At 37.1% G+C, this 19231-nt stretch overlaps 2 protein-coding genes across 2 annotated transcripts in view; one reads left to right on the top strand and one right to left on the bottom strand.

The window, feature by feature from the left end:
• The window catches only part of LOC147611936 (uncharacterized), a 52931-nt gene extending 45694 nt beyond the window's left edge, over positions 1-7237 (bottom strand). The window contains exons 1-2 of the mRNA XM_086784147.1: positions 6306-7237; positions 5582-6209 (exon numbers count right to left, since the gene is read on the bottom strand). Coding sequence (XP_086640273.1) covers positions 5582-6209; positions 6306-7149 — 1472 coding nt within the window. The 5' untranslated portion in view covers positions 7150-7237. The remainder of the gene's footprint in view (positions 1-5581; positions 6210-6305) is intronic.
• A 2846-nt stretch (positions 7238-10083) lies between these two features.
• On the top strand, positions 10084-12183 carry LOC147611937 (uncharacterized). The gene is made up of 3 exons (XM_086784148.1): positions 10084-10140; positions 11593-11933; positions 12017-12183. Exons 1-3 carry the CDS (start codon positions 10084-10086, stop codon positions 12174-12176), a joined length of 558 nt encoding a protein of 185 aa, XP_086640274.1. The 3' UTR covers positions 12177-12183.
• Positions 12184-19231: the final 7048 nt, after the last annotated feature.

Consider the following 19231-nt stretch of genomic DNA (forward strand, 5'->3'; position numbering starts at 1 on the left):
AGGTGCATAGTAGGAAGCTTGATATACATGATGATCACCATGCCAGATTTGAGCTATGCTGTTGGGTTGGTGAGTCAGTTTATGCAGGTTCCACGAAAACTGCATTTGGATGCATTGAGACGTATACTGAGGTATGTGAGGTCTACTTTGCATTGTGGACTATTCTATGAGACTGGGACAGAGATATGTGTACATGGGTACACAGATGCTGATTGGGCTGGTAGTATCTCAGATAGAAGATCTACCAGTGGATTCATGTTTTCATTGGGGAGTGCTACTGTGACTTGGAGCAGTAAGAAGCAGCCTACGGTTGCTCTATCCAGTACAGAGAGGCCGAGTACAGAGGAGCTGCTATGGCAGCATGTGAGGTAGCTTGGTTGAGAAAGCTACTTGCAGATTTGGGTCTATCAGTGGATAGACAAGTTGTCATTTTTTGTGACAACATTAGCAATATACAGTTGGCTAGGAACCCAGTTTTTCATGCTCGCACAAAGCATATAGAGGTCCACTACCACTTCGTCAGAGAGAAGGTCTGGGAAGGAGACCTTGACCTTGTTTATGTCAGCACAGAGGATCAGGTAGCTGACATCTTCACCAAAGCATTGGGTACAGAGAAGCTCCGCAGATTCAGGGCTTTGCTTTTGGGTGTACATGAGATGGAGTTGAGCTCGAGGGGGAGTGTTGAGATATCGAGCTGGTCTAGTGAGGCGGTGGACACTGATGACCTGCCTGGGGGGATAGGCCCCACACTTACACCACTGGCATGGTTGGTGAGATCATGGGTGATATGCAGCCAGTGGGATGACAGGCTGTGTGACAGCCATTCTAGAGACTGGCATAGTTATAGCGCCAGCTCATTTAGTTGGGTTCACACTATAGAGAACCCGTGTATGTATTGGTTGAGTACCTTTCATATTATGTGTACTCTTATCTTGTATATGGTGTGTTGAGTGTTGTGTGAAGAAGAAGAAGATTTTCAGCCTCTCACCTTGTGTGTTCTCTATTAGGGTTTTGTGAGTGTGTGTGTGCTTGCAAGAGCTCAAGCTCTCTTCCCCCCTGCATCTTTTTAAATCTATCTGGCATTCCTGAACTCTCCCAGAGTCAGGATATGATAGCCTTTGTATTTGAGCACCTCATCAACTCTGCTATATGACCCGAGTAAGCAGAGTGGGACTCGCACGTCATTTTGAGAGTCTTTACTTTCCTGATCCTCTTGATGAGCGACGTCGGTATATGTGGTTCTGTGGAGGACGATGTATTAATGTCAATACGAGTCAGCGTCAGAGGCTTAGGCAAAATATTTCCTTAGCCATGATTCTGATAAGGCTAGGACTTGTTCAGCATGTACAACTCTTTGATCATTCACCCAAGAACTTCAGAACTTCATGCCGAGTTTTTAGGCTTCTTAGCCGCTTTATCCCTAGAAGTAGAATTACAGCACCTCTTTCTGTAATGAATCGTGTGTACCATGGCATGTCTCCTTCGCAATTTCGCTTCTTTATGTGTATACGATTGAGGCAATGATTTTGGGAGCCGTGATGCTCTATGTATATATCGAAAACTTTTGATAATAAATGATGTTTTGCAAAAAAATTCTAAATTGTTTTTATGATTGTGAATATGGTTAATAAAATTATCAGAGTAAATCTTGTTTCATGATGTATGATGAAATAATTATCTATTTAAAGAATAAATCGCAAAAATTAAATAATCATAAATTTATTATTAAAGCTAAGTTGATGAAAATCTCGTTTTGTCAGAGTCATGAGGCACGCGGCCCGTGCAAGGCAACCGGATCCTCTAACCGATGGACGAAGAGTTAGATCCGGATGTTCGAAAAGCCTTGCACAGATCCCAACCTGGTCCCTTCAAGGGTGAAGGGGAGCAATTAGGTGAAGTAGTGGAAAAGTGGATTGAGGCAATGGAGGAATACTTTGATGATGTAACTGGCTACAATGAGAGAAGCAAGATGGCTCTCGCCAGGTTAAAGATTGTGGAAACGGCTAGGGTCACTTGGAGGAATCACTGCAAGACTAACCGTCTCGACCGGAATACCCAGATCTGGACCGATCTTAAAGCTTACCTCAGAAAGAGGTTTTGTCCTCCGGGCTTCCTTGAAACTAAGATGAATGAGTTCTTGGAAGTAAAGCAGGATAGTCGGACAATTGAAGAGTACCATCAAGCTTTTGCCCATCTCCTCAAATATTCCCCGCAATTGGATGAAGAGCAGCTGATGGTGGCCAGGTTCATTCAAGGAATGAACGAGCCATTGGACACCTTAGTGAAGAATGCCAAACCTGTCTCAATGGCCGAAGTAGTGAGAATGGCAAAGGACTTTGCTAAAGCCTTTGTTGTTAAGGTCCCGCGCCAAAGCCTACACCCTCTAATTTTAAAAGATTCCAAACCTCGGGAAGTACTTCAAACTTTCCTCCCCCAAAGAGGTAGCAAGGCCCAAATCAGAATCAAGATAGTGGAAAATTTAGAACTGAAGGAAGACCCTTCCCACAAAACACTTCCTAAAGAGCCCCACCTATTTCAAGGATTCAGAGGGATGAGCTCAAAAGTGAGAACCGGTGTTTTGTGGATGCCAGGGTTTTGGTCACTAGCTGAAAGACTACCCGACTCCTGCCATGTCAAGGGGACAGGGAATTCAAGGACCGAGAGTGTAAAGACCAACCCCTTCCTATCAGTCAAATCAGGGTCCATCTCGCCCAAATCAGGGAAATCCCAGGAGAACTCTAGCTCAGCCATCTGCCTATGTCTCCAGAGTAGCCTCAAAACTCCTTCCCAGAATTGGGGCAAACCAAAGAGAAAGAGTTCCGCCTCAGATTGCAGCAGCCAGAGCAGTCACAATTGCACAAGTAGTGGGAAGAGGAAAGAGGACAGATTCATGCTGCAATTGAAAACCAAGGGCCAAATCGCCAATTCTTCGTCATTCATACTCCAGCTGAATATTAGGGTAAGCCTTTTAAGCTTTTGATTGATTCACTCATTCTTTCATTTCCCTTGGATGCTTGTGTAAGCTATTCTTAGATCAGAAATCAGGGAAACCTATGCAAGTTGAATTGGCAAGTGGGAAGATTCTTTTCACTCACCTTGAGACAGATCGTATTCAGTTCAATCTATAGATGGGAATTTAACAGACTGTCAATTCAGAGTTATACCTTTCTTTTCACTCACCTTGAGACAAATCATATTCAGTTCAATCTAGATGGGAATTTAACAGACTGTCAGTTCAGAGTTATACCTTTGGGAGTTTTTGACGGGAGCCTTGGAATGGATTGGCTCCATAAAAATCAAGCTGACATTCACTGTCATAATGGAACCATTTCCTTCTGTGACCTTCATGGAAACAAAGTTCAAGGAACCGAAATTTCAGGATCCCCAAGCCTGTAGTTAGTAAAATCTTCTAAGTTACTAAAAGGACTTAGAAAGAAGCAACGCATTTATCTTGTCAAAATGAATCCGGTAGACTCAAAGTTAAATGCTAAAGAACCTGAATGGTTAAGTGACTATGATGATTTATTCCCCAGCAGAGCTAACAGAGAGAAGCCTCCAATTCGGGAAGTAGATCATGTGATAGAATTCACCCCCGCCGGAGCTTAGCCAGTAGCCTTGCGCACGTACAAAATGCCAGTTCCTGAAGCCATCAAACTCAAGGAACAGCTTAGACAGCTGTTGGAACAAGGGTTTGTAAGACCCAGTGTTTCACCTTGGGGTGCGCCAGTTCTCTTTCAGAAAAAGAAAGAGGGAACGCTAAGACTCTGTGTGTGGACTACAGAGGTCTCAATCAGGTGACAGTTAAGAATAAGTATCCTATCCCCATAATTGATGAGCTTCTGGTGGATAGGCTAAGTGGAGCCTAGATCTTCACAAAGATAGATCTCAAATCAGGGTATTATCAGATCAGGGTATTATCAGATCAGGATTAATGAGCAAGATATCCTAAAGATAGCCATCAATACTTGGTATGGGCATTATGAATTCACTGTCATGCCGTTTGGATTGACAAATGCCCCAGCTACATTCAACCGCTTAATGCAGGACATTCAATCGCTTAATGTAGGACATTCAATCGCTTAATGCATGACATTCTTAGAGAATACTTGGATGATTTTGTTCTTGATTTCTTTGTTCTTAGAGAATACTTGGATGATTTTGTTCTTAGAGAATACTTGGATGATTTTGTTCTTGATTTCTTTGATGATATTCTGATTTACTCAAAGAATGCAGCTGACCAAGAAGCTCATGTCAGAAAAGTTCTTGAGATTCTAAGGAAGCACCAACTCTTTGCAAAAAAGAGAAAATGCACTTTCTCTGCCGACCATGTTGAATACTTGGAACATCCAGCCATTTGAAAGTACAACTAAACCATCAAAAATACAACCCATTTTTGAAAATGCTAAAATATCTCAAAAAACACTATTTTTTAAACTAAAAAGAGTATGAGCTCCTAAAAAGCTAAAAAAAACTGTTAAAAAGTGCAAGTTTTACACTTCAATACTTTGAAAGATGATAGAGCTGCTCATAAAATCACACATTTTTTGAGAAAAAAATACTCAATTTGCAATAAAATAATAATGTCCACAAAATTGGTTACAATGAGAGGTCTTATGCCTCTCGTGTTAAATCTTTGACTTTCTCCAGAAGAATTTTTTTGGTTTGTTCTCGTAGATGACCCGACTTTTTCAAGGTAAAACCATAAACAAGAACTTCCACATCCTCCATGCTTAGGCTATCCACGCGACGTTGACTACGATTTGCTTTCTTTCCCTTTTTATTTACTCGAATCATCTCTGGATAATATTTTCCTGATAATGCATCATCTCCATTGACCTTGTACCAGTGGACCTCAATTGAGCTTACTTTTCCATTTTCCTCAAGGACTTTAAGTACCTTTGCCAACCAAAAAGGACATCCGCTTTCATCATCTGTTGCTAACACTGCAATCATTGCACCTACAGTGAGCTCCTCAATATTTCCTTCCCACATTTCCTTCTCTTGCAGTCGTCGTTGACTAGTCCTTCTAGCACCAACATACGCTTCGCGAGTCTCCCCATGCACCAATGTTTGCAATTCTTCAGGCAATTCTGTTTGTTGATTTGGCATTTGAATATTATCATCACGGTCTTCAAGTTCTTGTACTCTCCAAAGAAAGGGCTCTAGATTTATCAGTGATCTTGAATTGCTTTGAACTTCCTCAATCAAGATTTCTTGCTCATGAAAAAATGTATTCCACCATCCAAGTGAGCAAGCTGGAAAATACACATGTGCTGATTGTATGGTCTCTTTAATTTCTATCAAACATTGCTGATAATTGATGGGTCGCTTTTCTTTTTGAGCTTTTGCTGCTTCAATGCTTGATGCCAAAAGCATTTTTGCTGCCTGAAGAATTTGTCGTTCTGGGACACTGAGTAAAAACTTCAAACCATCCTGAGGATGCCATGCCTCTGAGTTAGAGTACTTCTTACACCACAAACGTGTTTCAGCTTCTTTTTCTTTTATTTTGAATTGATGTTGGAAACTATGGTCATTAAGCTGAGCGAATGCAGGGCTTGCAAAATCTCCGCCTGTTGCAAACTCTCTAAAATCATAGGTGCCTTTCAAAACATGAATTTCTGGCGTAGGATCATAAGCTTCTTTAAGAATTATGCACACCTCTGGAAGGTCAAATGCACTTTTCCTAGCAAGTTTGACTGAAAACCTACTAAACATCTGATCAATTTGATCATGAGTGTGACCCACCAACAAAAATCCAAGTTTGACCTTTTTGAAAACTTTCTGCTGCACCAACATACTCAAATAAGCAAGCACTATTTGATTTTTGTTTTCCCTTGCCGTATTATCTAGCTGCACATAAAGTGTGCTAGGTAATTCTCCTTGCCATTCACTTACTATTTTCTGAATTATGGTGATGGTCAAGTTAGGGTCGTTGTGTAAATTTGGAAAGTTTATAAAAACTTTTGACGTCATGATGCCATTAAAGATGAGGGCTCCAACAACGTGTAGTTGTATGAAATTCTCTTCCTTCAAATTCTTTGGAGCACGCATAAAATGGGGTATCAATGTCTTCTTTTGATCCATTCCATCTATGACTAATCCCAAATACATTTCTTTCTGCTCAAGGCACTTCTTTCGATGCTTTGCTAGCTTTTGACGCTCTGTACTTTGTTGTTCTCGATGAGCTTTAAGTGCTTGTAGAATAGGACCTGAAAACTCAAAACAATGTAAAGCTAGTTTAAATTATACCACTTGGAATTCTCATTCATAAATTAAAACGTACAAAAAACACAAATCAAACATACCTTTTTCTTCAAATGTCTTTGCAACATCTCTTTTGGCTTTGAGCTCTGCACAAATTTGACAAATCCCCATTCTAGTTTTCTTGGGAATTTTCACATCAGCAAAATATTGTTTCCAAACTCTAAGAAATGAAGTAAATGAAAGAGATGACATGTTTCTTCCTTTCAACGTTTCCACGTAGAGGTTGTAAACTTCTCCCTTTGTAAAATTATCAGGCAAATGGGTGAATTTTGAATTTGGCATGCGCTCACCATTGTAAGTGACAAATCGTTCCATCCAGCTCTTGAGAAAACACAGCTGAGGAGTCTCACGTGTACTAAATGAGTACCGTGAATCTTCTTCCACCCGTTGCAACTGCTTTAAGATCTTTTGCATCCGCTGATTGCTTAAACAAAACACTTGAAAAAAACACTTTCGACACACAATCGTGCCAGAAACTGTATATTTTATCTTCTCTCCAGACCTTAATAAAAAACCATGTAATGCTGTATTTTGTTGAGCACGTTTTAAAGCAAAGAAGTTTTCACGTTCCTGCTTAATTTTTCTGAATCCAAGTGTCCTCAAGCAGTTTTTTTTACAACAATACACCCTACATGCCTCTCTCAATGCATTGCGATGCAAAAACTTGTCTTTTCTTCTCAAGGGAGTGGTTGTCTCCACACGAATAGGCTGAACTAATGATGGAGAAACTGGAACATCGGTATCAGAATTTGATAAATTAGCAAATAGTGGGCTTGTAACATCATCATCACTGATAGATTGGCTCAGACTTTTAGGAGTGAGTACGGATACAGGCACTTGAAAAGAGCAAAATGAGCTTGAGAGAGACTTTTGTTGCCCTGCCATGACTAGGAACTTCACACCTCTAAGTTTCTCTAAAAAACAATGGTCTAAGCTACAAAGTGGAGTGTAATCTCAAATCCAAATAACTTACTTTTAATGCTTAGATTCAAAAATAATAATATTAATATAAATATTAAAATTTATTAATTATTATAAAATATGGGACTTAAAAGATGAGAGGAAGTCCTTTTTAGAGACACATTCCAAGGGTCTGCCGCTAAGAGAGCCACAAGAGCATTTTTTTAAATTTGGAGCATTTTTCTTGAGTTTAATTCTGTAAGGTATGCATTTTCTTGATTACTTTGTTATTTGTTACAATTTTGAATTTTTCTTTCATTGTCATTTGGTTCAAAGTTTGCTACGAGGAAATTATGGCTAAGAAGAAAAACAAAAATATTATCTAAGGAGGTAAGTGATTTCAAAAATAGACTTTTTTTAAAAAGGTATTTTTTTGAAAGAATTGTTTGTCTTTTAAATACACAAAAATACCAAAACGAAGATTTCATACGTAAATTAAGAAAAAAAGAGGTTGAAAAAATAATATTTTATAAAATAAAGATTTAATCAATAATTTTTAAAAATTATAATGACTTCATTTTTTAAAAAGCTAATTCTTGTGTTGTATTCTGGAATACAACACAAAAATCGATAAGTTGCCATGTTTCTTGTGTATTAAGTAGTTTGTATTCTAGAATACAAAGCTTGAAGTCACATTTTTAAAAATTTAACACTTATGCACTTTGAGATTGTATTCCAGAATCCATTGCTTGTACAAGTTGTATTTTGGAATACAGCTTCTCTCAACACTTGAGTTGTATTCCAGAATATGAAGCTTTTACAAGCTGTATTCAAAAATATATTTTTTCTCTGTACTTGAGATTGTATTCCAGAATACACAATTTCAACAAGTTGTATTCTAGAATACAACTTCTCTGTACTTGAGACTGTATTCCAGAATACACAGTTTCAACAAGCTGTATTCTAGAATGCAACTTCTTTCTGCACTTGAGTTGTATTCCAGAATACACAGCTTCAGCAAGTTGTATACTGGAATACAACTTCTCTCTACACTTGAGTTGTATTCTAGAATACAGAGCTTCAATAAGCTGTTTTCTGGAATACAACTTTTTTTTACACTTGAGTTGTATTCCAGAATACACATCTTCATCAAGTTGTATTCTGGAATACAACTTCTCTCTTCACTTGAGTTGTATTCCAGAATACACGGCTTCGGCAAGCTGTGTTCTACTGTAAACCAAACTCAATGTAAACCATTAGAATAGACCTTCATGCAAAAAAGATTTGCTTTTTATCTAATTTTAGAAGACATGCAAAGAAAGCAAAAGCTCTCGAGTTCGCGTCGCGCGCGCGACTAAAAAACAGCAAACTGTAGTTTTCACATAAAAAACAGAGGAGGAGCAGCCCGGGAGTATTTCAATCAGGCGTCCTGGGGTTTTACCCCCCTTTTGAAGCCAACGGAACGGTCAGAATCTCCATCAGAGCAACGTAGCAGAAGATAGATTTTGGGATAAAGCAAAAGCTCTTGAGTTCGCATCGCGCGCGCGCGGCAAAAAAACAGCAAACTGTAGTTTTAATATAAAAAACGGAGGAGGAGCGACCTGCAAGTATTTCAAGCAGGTGTCCTGGGGTTTTACCCCCCTTTTGAAGCCAACGGAGTGGTCAGAATCTTCATTAGAGCAACGTAGCAGAAGATAGATTTTGGGGGTAAATTTTTCTCAAATTGTGTTCAAGAAAGAGGTTCTGTAAGTACTTTGATGATACAAAGGATCCTAATTGTTTTGGGTTTGATCTATTCATCTCTTAGTGCTTTCTCCTCTCTTTTATATCTGTGTATTGTGGTTAGAAGCTTCTTGTGAGTTGTATTCTGGAATACACAGCTCTAGAAAGTCATTTATTGAAATTCAATTACAAAACACATCTTTGGAGGAAACAACCTGTTGTATTCTAGAATACATCTCTCTCTCCCTCTTTTTCTCTAGTGTGCTGAGGAGCTCTCTCTCTTACATTCCTATCTCATGTTTGCTTACACATCTAGGTCCGTTCTTGCATGGAGGTTAACACTCTCTCTCTCTCTCTCTCTCTCTTTCTCTCTATGTCTATTTGTTCTCTTTCACTTTTTGTCTTTCTCGTTTGTTTGCCCTACATACACATTTACTAATCTTAAATGTTGTTTCATTTAACAAATCATATTTTTGAAAAATATAATTTTATCTCTATTTTTTTATCTTAGCAATGAGATAATGATTTTTTATTGTCTTGTTTAGGTTTAAGATGGCCTCACCAATACGTGATGCTCGAACTTCTAAGAAGCAAAAGAAAAGTAATCAAGCAACTGCATCTGTCCCTGTGGGTGGCTCAGGACGTTCAGGAGTCTTGACACCTTCTCGATCTCAACCTGCTCCAGTTAGTCCTCACTTTCAAGCACCTCGAGTGACTGTGACTCTTCCAAACCCTGATAGACGTCCAAGTGAGCCAAGAAGACAACTTTTAGCAGCTCACCAGTTTCCAGAGTTACAAGATCAACCACCATCAAGCAGAATGGTTTTAGCTACTCATGGACTTCCTCCATCATCTCAAGGAACCACACCTTTAACTCAACATCAGCAGAAAAAGTCCTCAAGCATGGAAGCTACAACTCTTTGGAGTAGTGCAAGAGGTAAAGCACGAGAAGGATTTGCTTGGACAATTCAATTTGGCATGGTAGGTAAGCACAAGACAATCGTTGAGCCAAACACACCTTTCCTTTCTATTGCGGAAGAAAAAGGAGACTCTGAAAATACAAAGTATTTAACTTATGGTCGCATTGTTGAAGTCAAAGAAAGTATATCTCGTGGGATCATTCATCATCTGGTAGACAACAACAAAGGAAAGTTTCTTGCAGTTAGAGTTTTCTCTGCTAATTTTCGGCTTGAAGAGATGAATCCTGTTTCTACCCAGCAAGAGTTTAGAGATGCAATGATTACTCGCAAACGGGTATGGATATCTTTCTCTCGACCTTTTTTTCATTAGTGTTAAAAAAATTTCTTATCTTTGTGTATTCTAGAATATGTAGAGAACTGTTATTCTTTTTTAAGTTTGTTTGAGTCATGTCTTTCAAACTTATATATTGAAATACGTAGAGGTCAAGTCAACTCTAGTTTGCATGTATTCTAATAAACATGAAGTTTGTCTAGTCTAGTTTGTATGTATTCTAGTATACACGTAGTTCAAAAAACTTCTTATCTTTGTGTATTCTAGAATACATTGAGAACTATTCTTTGTTTTTTAGTCTATTTAATTCTTGTCTTTCTAGCTCATATCTTGAAACACTTAGAGGAATAGTCAAGTCTAGTTTGTATGTATTCTAGTATACAAGAAGTTTGTCTGCTCTAGCATATGCTAGAATGCATTCTAGTATACAAGAAGTTTGTTTTGTTTAGTTTGAATGAATTTTAGCAAGAAGGAAGTTTGGCTTACTTTTTATGTCTGGTTTAATGAGTTTACCATGTATTCTAGTATACAAAGAAATGGTTAAAGTGTTCTTACTTTTACATAAGTTACTCTTTGGTTCTTACTTTTAAGTTCACTCTATCAAGTCTTAAAATCCTCTTCTACTTAGAATGACTTTTTCTTTCTCTTTTTTTGTAGTCTTTTTCTGAAGCATTTCAAGAGCATCATGATAATTTGTACAATTCCAACCACTCCACTGATGATTCTGATTATGAAGAGAATGAAGGTACAGACATAGATGACTCAGAAGAAGATGTTGAAGTTCTTGAAGAGACTTCTGGGTCAAAGTCTCAAGATGTGAGTGATACTTTGCTTTCTGGACCTGGAGCTCCAAAGTCTGATCCTTCAGAATCTTCTGGTCTTAATACCATAAGAAATAAAGCCAAAAAGTTTCATATGGTTGATGAGAGACCCTTAATTTTACTAGTGTCTAATATAGAACGTCCTCCATTAGATCCTGTTTCAAATAAGAGACCACTAGAAGTTCGAACCATTGTCCCTGGACATGTGAGTAATCTTAAAGTAATGATGAAGGAGAAACCAACAACAAATGTTTTACCCCTTCTTGTTCTTGTGGATAAGTCTTCTTGTGTTAAGAAAGAGAGTTTTGAGAGATCAAAAATCAATCAATACAAATACTTTGTCTTGGGGGGAACTCACTCTCTCATTGCTAAAAAAGAGTTATGTGCTGAGTATCCTCATGTAGAGAGCTATAAGACAGTCCTAGCATGGGTCTATGCTGGGTTAGGTGATGATGATGCAAAGCTACTTGCCCTTGATCACAACATTGATTCCGAGATGCGACTATCCATGTCTTTCTTACAAAAGATAAGATTTTTTCACAACGAGTGGATCAATCATATTCAGCAAGGTCATAAAGTTGATGAAGCTTTCAAAATCAAGCTTTGTGAGCAAGTTGGTCTTGTCACAAAGAAGTCAAGCAAAGCTGGACGCTCTGGAAAAATAAATGTTCGAGGTCATGACAATTTCTTTCAGTTAGCCTTTCGTGATGGAGAGATATGGGATCTACAAGAAGACATTTTCAAGCTTTGGGAGGAAGGTAAAATCAAAGGGCAAAAAGTAAAGCTCCCACCTGGAAGTCAAAAGGGCAAAGGAACAGGGAATGAGGACACTTTGAAGCCAATTCCTGAAGAAATGCGTATCACGAATTGGCGAGCAATGCAAGGAATACGCGAGAAAAATATTATCATACCCATCTTGGCACGAGTGAAAGGAGGTTCTTTGACACTCGATGAAATGGCAAAGGAATTAGAACAGTACGTTGCTAATTCTTCTTTTTAAATCTACTTATTTTATTTCATGTAAAGTTGTTTTTTTATTTTGTGTTTTTTTGAAACAGGCAAAAGACTTTCTTGTACATGCAAAGAATCATGATTGAAAAACTTAATTGCAAGGATTGGAACGAGGTTCAAATGTTTCATCCCATCACTAGTCAGCCAAGCTCCTTAGAGCGTTTCATTTATCTTTTCAAAAATGCAGTAAGTAAACTACATATTTGAATAGATTTTTTTTTATTTAAGTGTTTTTGAAGATTTTGTAAAAATTTAGATCAAATATTTTAAAAAATTGATTTTGATTTTTGTATGTGTATTCTAGAATATATTTAATGTTTACTTATTTTCATTTTAACAAGTCTCGAGCACCTCGTGCTCCCATAAAGAGCATTCCTCAAGAGTTTGAGCAACATTTGAGTCGCGCAAGGGCAGAGCGGAAGAGATTAGAAGAGGCACAAACTTTGGAGACCATTCAAGAGGCAAATATTTTCATTTCTGATGATGTGTCTGCAGAACCAGTTCAATATTTTGTTCATGAAGGCAAAGTAGAGAACATGGAATCGTTTGTGACTGCACAACATTTTACTTTAGCCATTGCTGATGCTCCGTATGGATTTAAGGCACCACACTCAATACACGATGAAGTAAAGTATGGTGTAAGTGCATATAAAAGAGTCATCGACGCTTTCAAAAAGGTCACAACGGTTGAATCATGGGCACTGGTAATTTTTCATGCTTATGATCAAATCTCTGCTGCAGAGAAAGCATTCGTTGACAATCAAATGGTCCATCAGCTATGCATATGGTATGTTAAATTTCAAGCATTCTTTTGCAAGTTACAAAAGCTTAAGTTAAAGCCTAACTTTTTCTTTTGTAGGACAAAGCCTAACATCAAAGGCTAACTTTTTCTTTTGTAGGACAAAGCCTAACATCAAAGGCTATAAGCTTGACAGACTTTCTTTTGCTGCCGAGTTTGCTACCATTGGTTTCTGGTCTCCTGCGGGTCCGAACAGTAAAGGAAATTTTAATTTTGCTTCGAAACCTAACCGAACAAATATTTTTGATAGACCAGGCGTGTGTCGAAAGCTCAGGGATCTTTCTGGTGATTCAAATGAGATCATGAATCCTTATCAAAAACCACAACTTTTGATGATGGATTTAATTGAGCTTCTATCTTTAAAAGGAGAGTGGATCATGGATCTTTTTGCGGGGACAGGTAATCATGCAACCTTAACTTATTACATATTTTATATTGCTCATTTAAGTGAGCTTTACCATGTTGATTCTTTTTTTCTTAGGAACAACCACTATTAGTGCTCTTAAAAAAGGAAGGAATGTTGTTGCTATTGAGCTAGATCCAGTTCAAGTTCGTTTTATTCAACAACGAGTCACTGCAATGAAAGAATTGCCGGATGAGTTTCAAGAGGTTGGAATGAAAAACATGGCAGCAAACCCAAGAGTGGTGGATGCATCTGGAGAACCTCAGCCTCCCTTTGGACCTGATGATGAAATGCAATTTGCAGATCTTGAGCCTTATGAAGATCCACATACTGTGGATATTGATATTCCTCTTACGGAGTCAACACCACTCGTTGTAGGACGCGAGCAAACTGATGAAGAAGTTAGTCATGAAGAGGAGGAATTTCCTATGCTAGAATAGATTTAGACACTTGTAGTTTCAAACAATTTTTGGTATTTAAATCCTCATTGGGGGTCTTCAAGGATTTCTAGGTTTTGAGAGTGTTTTGAACAACATTTGTTTGTATTCAAAACTAGCATTACAAATCTTTTTGAGGAGCTTGCGTTTTGAGATTGGTTCAAAAAATTAGTCAAATGTTGTCTCTATTGAAGCATTTATAGGAATTGTCTCATAATAAGACTTGTTTTTTTAATCAATGAAGATTAATTTAATCATGACATTGAAGTTGTGCGATAAAAGTAGTTATATTTTGCTTTCTAGTAACGATAGCAATAATTTTGTATTCAAAGTGAAGCTCTTTGTTGTGAGTCTCTATTGCAACTTTTGTGTCATGTTTTTTTGTTTGAAATATTCTAAGATTTTGTAGGGATAGGCTTGTACTTAGACATCAAATAGTGGAAAATTTGGCAAATTTTTAATTTAGCGAATGAATCACTTGCAAGTATGTTTTAAGTTAAGCAAAAAAGTCTCTTTTTAAAGTTCTACTTTATTGGGCACGTCAAAGATTCTTTTGGTGCTAGATTTGGATTGTTTTTAAAGGATTTTTTTGGTCTCTCAAAACTACAACTCACGATCGGTTGTATTTTCAAATGGCTGGGTGTTTTGGGCTTTCTCGTATCCAAAGATGGAATTTCTCTAGATTCCACTAAAGTCCAAGCAATCATAGATTGGCCTAAACCAAAGACAGTGAAAGAAGTTAGAGGATTCTTGGGATTGACTGGTTGGTATAGAATTTTTATACCAAAGTATGCTCTCATAGTTTCCCCCCCCTGACTAATCTTCTCAAGAAGAATATCTCGTTTCAATGGTCTGCCAGGTGCCAGAGTGCTTTTGATAAGCTGAAGATTGCCTTGGTAACCAATCCCATTCTAAAGCTACCAGATTTCTCTCTACCCTTTGAGGTAGTAACTGATGCCAGTGGTTTTGCCCCGGGAGGTGCACTTATGCAAGAAGGTCATGCGGTGGCCTATGAATCCCAAAAACTCAGAACGCATGAGAGGAATTATGCTGTCCCCACGACCTGGAACTACTTTCAGTAGTATATGCCTTGAAGTTGTGGAGACATTACCTACTGGGTCAAAGATTCGCTTTGATGACAGATCATCGGAGCTTAAAGTGGATCTTCACTCTTAAGGATCTCAACATGTGCCAAAGATGGTGGATGCAGACCCTGTAGGAATTTGATTTTGAAATCAAGTATCACCCAGGCAAAGAAAATGTGGTAGCAGATGCCCTCAGCAGAAAAGCCTCCTTGCTTGCAATTACTGTAGTGTCAAATCCTTTGATTATTGAAGCAAGGGAGAAGATCATGCAAGAGATTCTTTGGCCCTATTGCTACCCTACTTATGCAGGAAAGCAAAACTCCATAGGAGTTGAACCGAGTTCAAGGGTACAGCCTGGATGATGGAGTTATGTATTATAATTGATGGCTATGCATTCCCAATGATGAGGGAACCAAGGGTCAAATTCTGAATGAAGCCCATGACAGCCTTATTGCAGGACATCCAGGTTTCATCAAAACCTATATGTCTGTGAAGAAAAGCTTCTTTTGGCTTGGTCTAAAAAGGGATGTGCTTAATCATGTACATCAATGTCTGACCTGTCAAAAAGTCAAGGCCGAGAGTGTAAAAATGCATGGGAAGTTACATCCATTAGACATCCCCCAGATGAAGTGGGAATGCATCAATATGGATTTTATTACTAGATTACCTTCAGTGCAATTAGGTTACAACTCCATCTTCGTGGTAGTTGATGGACTAACAAAAGTTGCCCATCTGACTCCAGTAAAAGAAACCTACACTGCAGTGGATGTGGCCAGAGTGTTCCTCAAAGAAATCTTCAAATTGAATGGCCTACCCAGAAGAATAGTAAGTGATCGAGATCCTAAATTCACGTCAAGATTCTGGACTGCATTTTTTGAAGCAGTAGGAACTTTCTTGGATCTTAGCACAGCTTACCACCTTGAGACCAATGGTCAAACAGAATGGGCGAACCAAGTAATCGAAGATATACTTCGGTCATGCTGTGAGACAGGGAACCCAAGAAGTAGCTAAGCTATCTGCACCTAATCGAGTTTGCCTACAATGCTTCTTATCACCGAAGTATTGGGATGAGCCCTTTCAAAGCTCTGTATGGACAAGATTGCTTAACTTCATTAACTTGGTCCGACCCATTGATTAGGGTCGAGATGTCAAGACAGATGCTTGACGACATGGAGCAACAGATGCAGTCAATTCGTAAAGATATAAAAGCTGCCTAGGATACACAGAAGCAGTATGCAGATAAGAAGAGGACAGACAAAAAATTCGAAGAAGCAGATATGGTCTTCATTCGAGTACGCCCCAAAAGAAGTTCTCTATCTCTTGGGAAGTACAAGAAGTTATCCCCTAGATATTGTGGGCCATCTCTGATTACAAAGAAAGTAGGTGACTTGGCCTACGAGCTTCTTCTACCTCCTCATCTCAAAGTACATAATGTATTTCATGTCAGCCTTCTTAAAAAGTATGTACCAAGCCCAAATCATGTGCTTGATGATGAAATCTTAACTTCTTCAACCCAAGGGCAGATGGAACTCCAACTTGAAGAAATCCTTGATGTTCGAGAAAAGATTCTCAGGAACAGAATTATGAGAGAATTATTGGTCAAATGGAAGTTCTATCCTTTTGAAGATGCCACCCGGGAGAGAGAAACCAAACTGTTGCGGGATTACCCCCAGTTTGCGAGATGAGGACATTTTGCGTTTTTCAAGGGGGAGAGAATGTAAGATTCCTCCCCAGCCTCTCAAGATATCCAACATCTTCCCCTATAATCAAATCCCTCTTCAGAAATATAAAAGATCTTATTTCTACCTGTTTTGGCCTAGAGAAAGAAAATGTTCTAGAGAGAGGTTATTCAGATTTTGAATATTTTTGGATGGAAAAATATCTCTTCTTATTAAAATAAGTTCCCCCGAAACAGAAGTTCAAAAAGATTTTCAGATGGTGCATTAGAAATCAATTATAATCTGTTCAAAAGGCCTTATCCTAGGGGTCCAGATTTTTTGAAAATTTTAAATTAAGGTTTTGAGGGCCCAATCAAATTCATCCAAATGTGTGGAGAAGATAAATAGAAGAAATAAAGAAAATCCCCCCAAAATTGAGTAAATACTCACATAAGATGAAGAGTGGACTAAGGACCAAAGGAAATACTAAAAAAATAGATTTTTGACACCTCACAATGGGAATTCCCCCCTCATGAAGGAGGCGCCTATTTCACATGTGTGGTGGAGTTTTAAATTATCAAATATAAATAAATATGTCCTGGTCTTCCTATGGAGTGACAGTCCCATAGGTAAGACACCAGCCTAGCCATACACGGCGGGTGGCACCAACAGGCTCTCGTTCATCTCTCCTCTCTCCTAATTCAAGTCTAGTTCCAAAAAGTAAGGTAAACTGACCTAAAAATGGTCAAAAATTGACCAAACTGATCTGGAAAATTCTAGAATCAGTTTGCTTGGTTAGGAGCTCACTTTTTCCTATAAATAGAAGCCTCCCCCTTTGTTGAAGCTTAATAGTGTTTTATGCACTGTTACTCTACTCCTCCCAATAGCCAAGAATTGTGAATTTCTTAATAATTCACTAGTTTTTTACCATTCCCTCTTCTAAAGATTTGGTAGCCACTCTTGTTTGCAAACAAGAGTAGATCCCTCAAACCATCAAGCCAAAGGAAAGCTCCCAGAATTCATGTAAGTTAGAAATCTTATATTTTTCTTTATTCTTTGTAATAAAACAAAATTAACCAATATGCGTCTTTCTATGCATAGAACTTAAATCTAATGAAAATCACTCTTTTATAATAAAAAATAACCAATATGCATCTTTCTATGCATAGAATTTAAATCTAATGGAAATAACACTTTTAGAATAAATATATTTCTACTATGCATTTTTCTATGCATAAAATGAAAATGACACTTTTAGAATACACAAACAATAGGGATTATTCCTTTAGAATAATAAAAGATGAACCTTATTTCACAAAATTTTAGAAAATTTTGCCATAACCTCCTTTGTATGGCTGCCCTTTTTTTAAGTTTTCCTACTTTAATTTACTTAAAAATTAACCCCAATTGGTTTAAAGCATTCTAGACTAATCAATTTTCACTTTTAAAAGAGAACAATATGAAAAGTTTAATTCCACTTAACTAGGATAGAGAAGGGCTGATTTTAAGAATGAGAGAGGGGGAAAGCCTTTCCAACAAGGCATAGCATCCATTTACCATTTCAAACAAAACAAATATTAAAAAACCATTAAAAGTGTTACTTTCATCAAAATGGATTTTATGCATAAATAGATGCATAAAAGAATATTTTTTTAATTATAAAAGTGTTACTTTCATCAAAATGGATTTTTATGCATAAATAGATGCATAAAAGAATTTTTTTATGATAAAAGTGTTACTTTCATCAAAATGGATTTTTATGCATAAAATGATGCATAAAAGATTTTTTTTTATTGTAAAAGTGTTACTTTCACTAATATTGATTTTTATGCATAAATAGATGCATAAAAGAATTTTTTATTATTATAAAAGTGTTACTTTCACTAATATTGATTTTTTACATAAAATGATGCATAAAAGAATTTTTTTAATTATAAAAGTGTTACTTTCATCAATATTGATTTTTATGCATAAATAGATGCATAAAAGAATTTTTTTTATTATAAAAGTGTTACTCTCACTAATATTGATTTTTATGCATAAATAGATGCATAAAAGATTTTTTTTATTATAAAAGTGTTACTTTTACTAATATTGATTTTTATGCATAAAAGAATTTTTTTAATTATAAAAGTGTTACTTTCATCAATATTGATTTTTATGCATAAAATATAGTTTTTTTAATTATAAAAGTGTTACTTTCATCAATATTGATTTTTATGCATAAATAGATGCATAAAAGGATTTTCTTTTTTATAAAAGTGTTATTTCCATAGAAGTTGGATTTTATGCATAAATAGATGCATACAAAATTTTTTATATCAAAATAAGAGTTCACTTTAATCCTATGTTTAAATCCCATGAATATTGGAAAAATGAATAAGTAAATACTCAGTGAAGGAAAATTATACCGTTTCATATTCTCTAGGATGGTAATGAGAAAATTCAGAAAAACTATCGAAGTCAGAATTTTAGATAAATGACTAATTTATTCCTCATAGGAATTCGTGTTTAGTTTTGAATTCAGTAAAGTAGTAATTGAAATATTACCTTCGAGAAAGATAGTTCAGGGAGAATCTTTCCAGACTCAAACCCTGAATCAGACTATGACCAAGGCGTAACTCCTTCATCAGTTTCAAGAAATGACGATGTAACCAGTTCACTAATCTACACTCAAATCACCCACCGAATTTGAAACTAAGTTGAGACCTTTGATTTTGATCTGAGGATCAAGAATTCAGAATTCGAGGAATTCTGCTTGGGAATCCAGACCTGTGATCTAGAAGTCTTGGGATATGGAATTAAGATATACTCATTGTATTCAAAAGAAAATCAAAACTAAAAACTTGCATAGAAACCATGTTTTCTTAAAGGACTATC

This window comes from Cibotium barometz, chromosome 46, assembly GCF_041138505.1.
Source record: "Cibotium barometz isolate CiBa-2024 chromosome 46, ASM4113850v1, whole genome shotgun sequence".
NCBI classification, from domain to species: domain Eukaryota; kingdom Viridiplantae; phylum Streptophyta; class Polypodiopsida; order Cyatheales; family Cibotiaceae; genus Cibotium; species Cibotium barometz.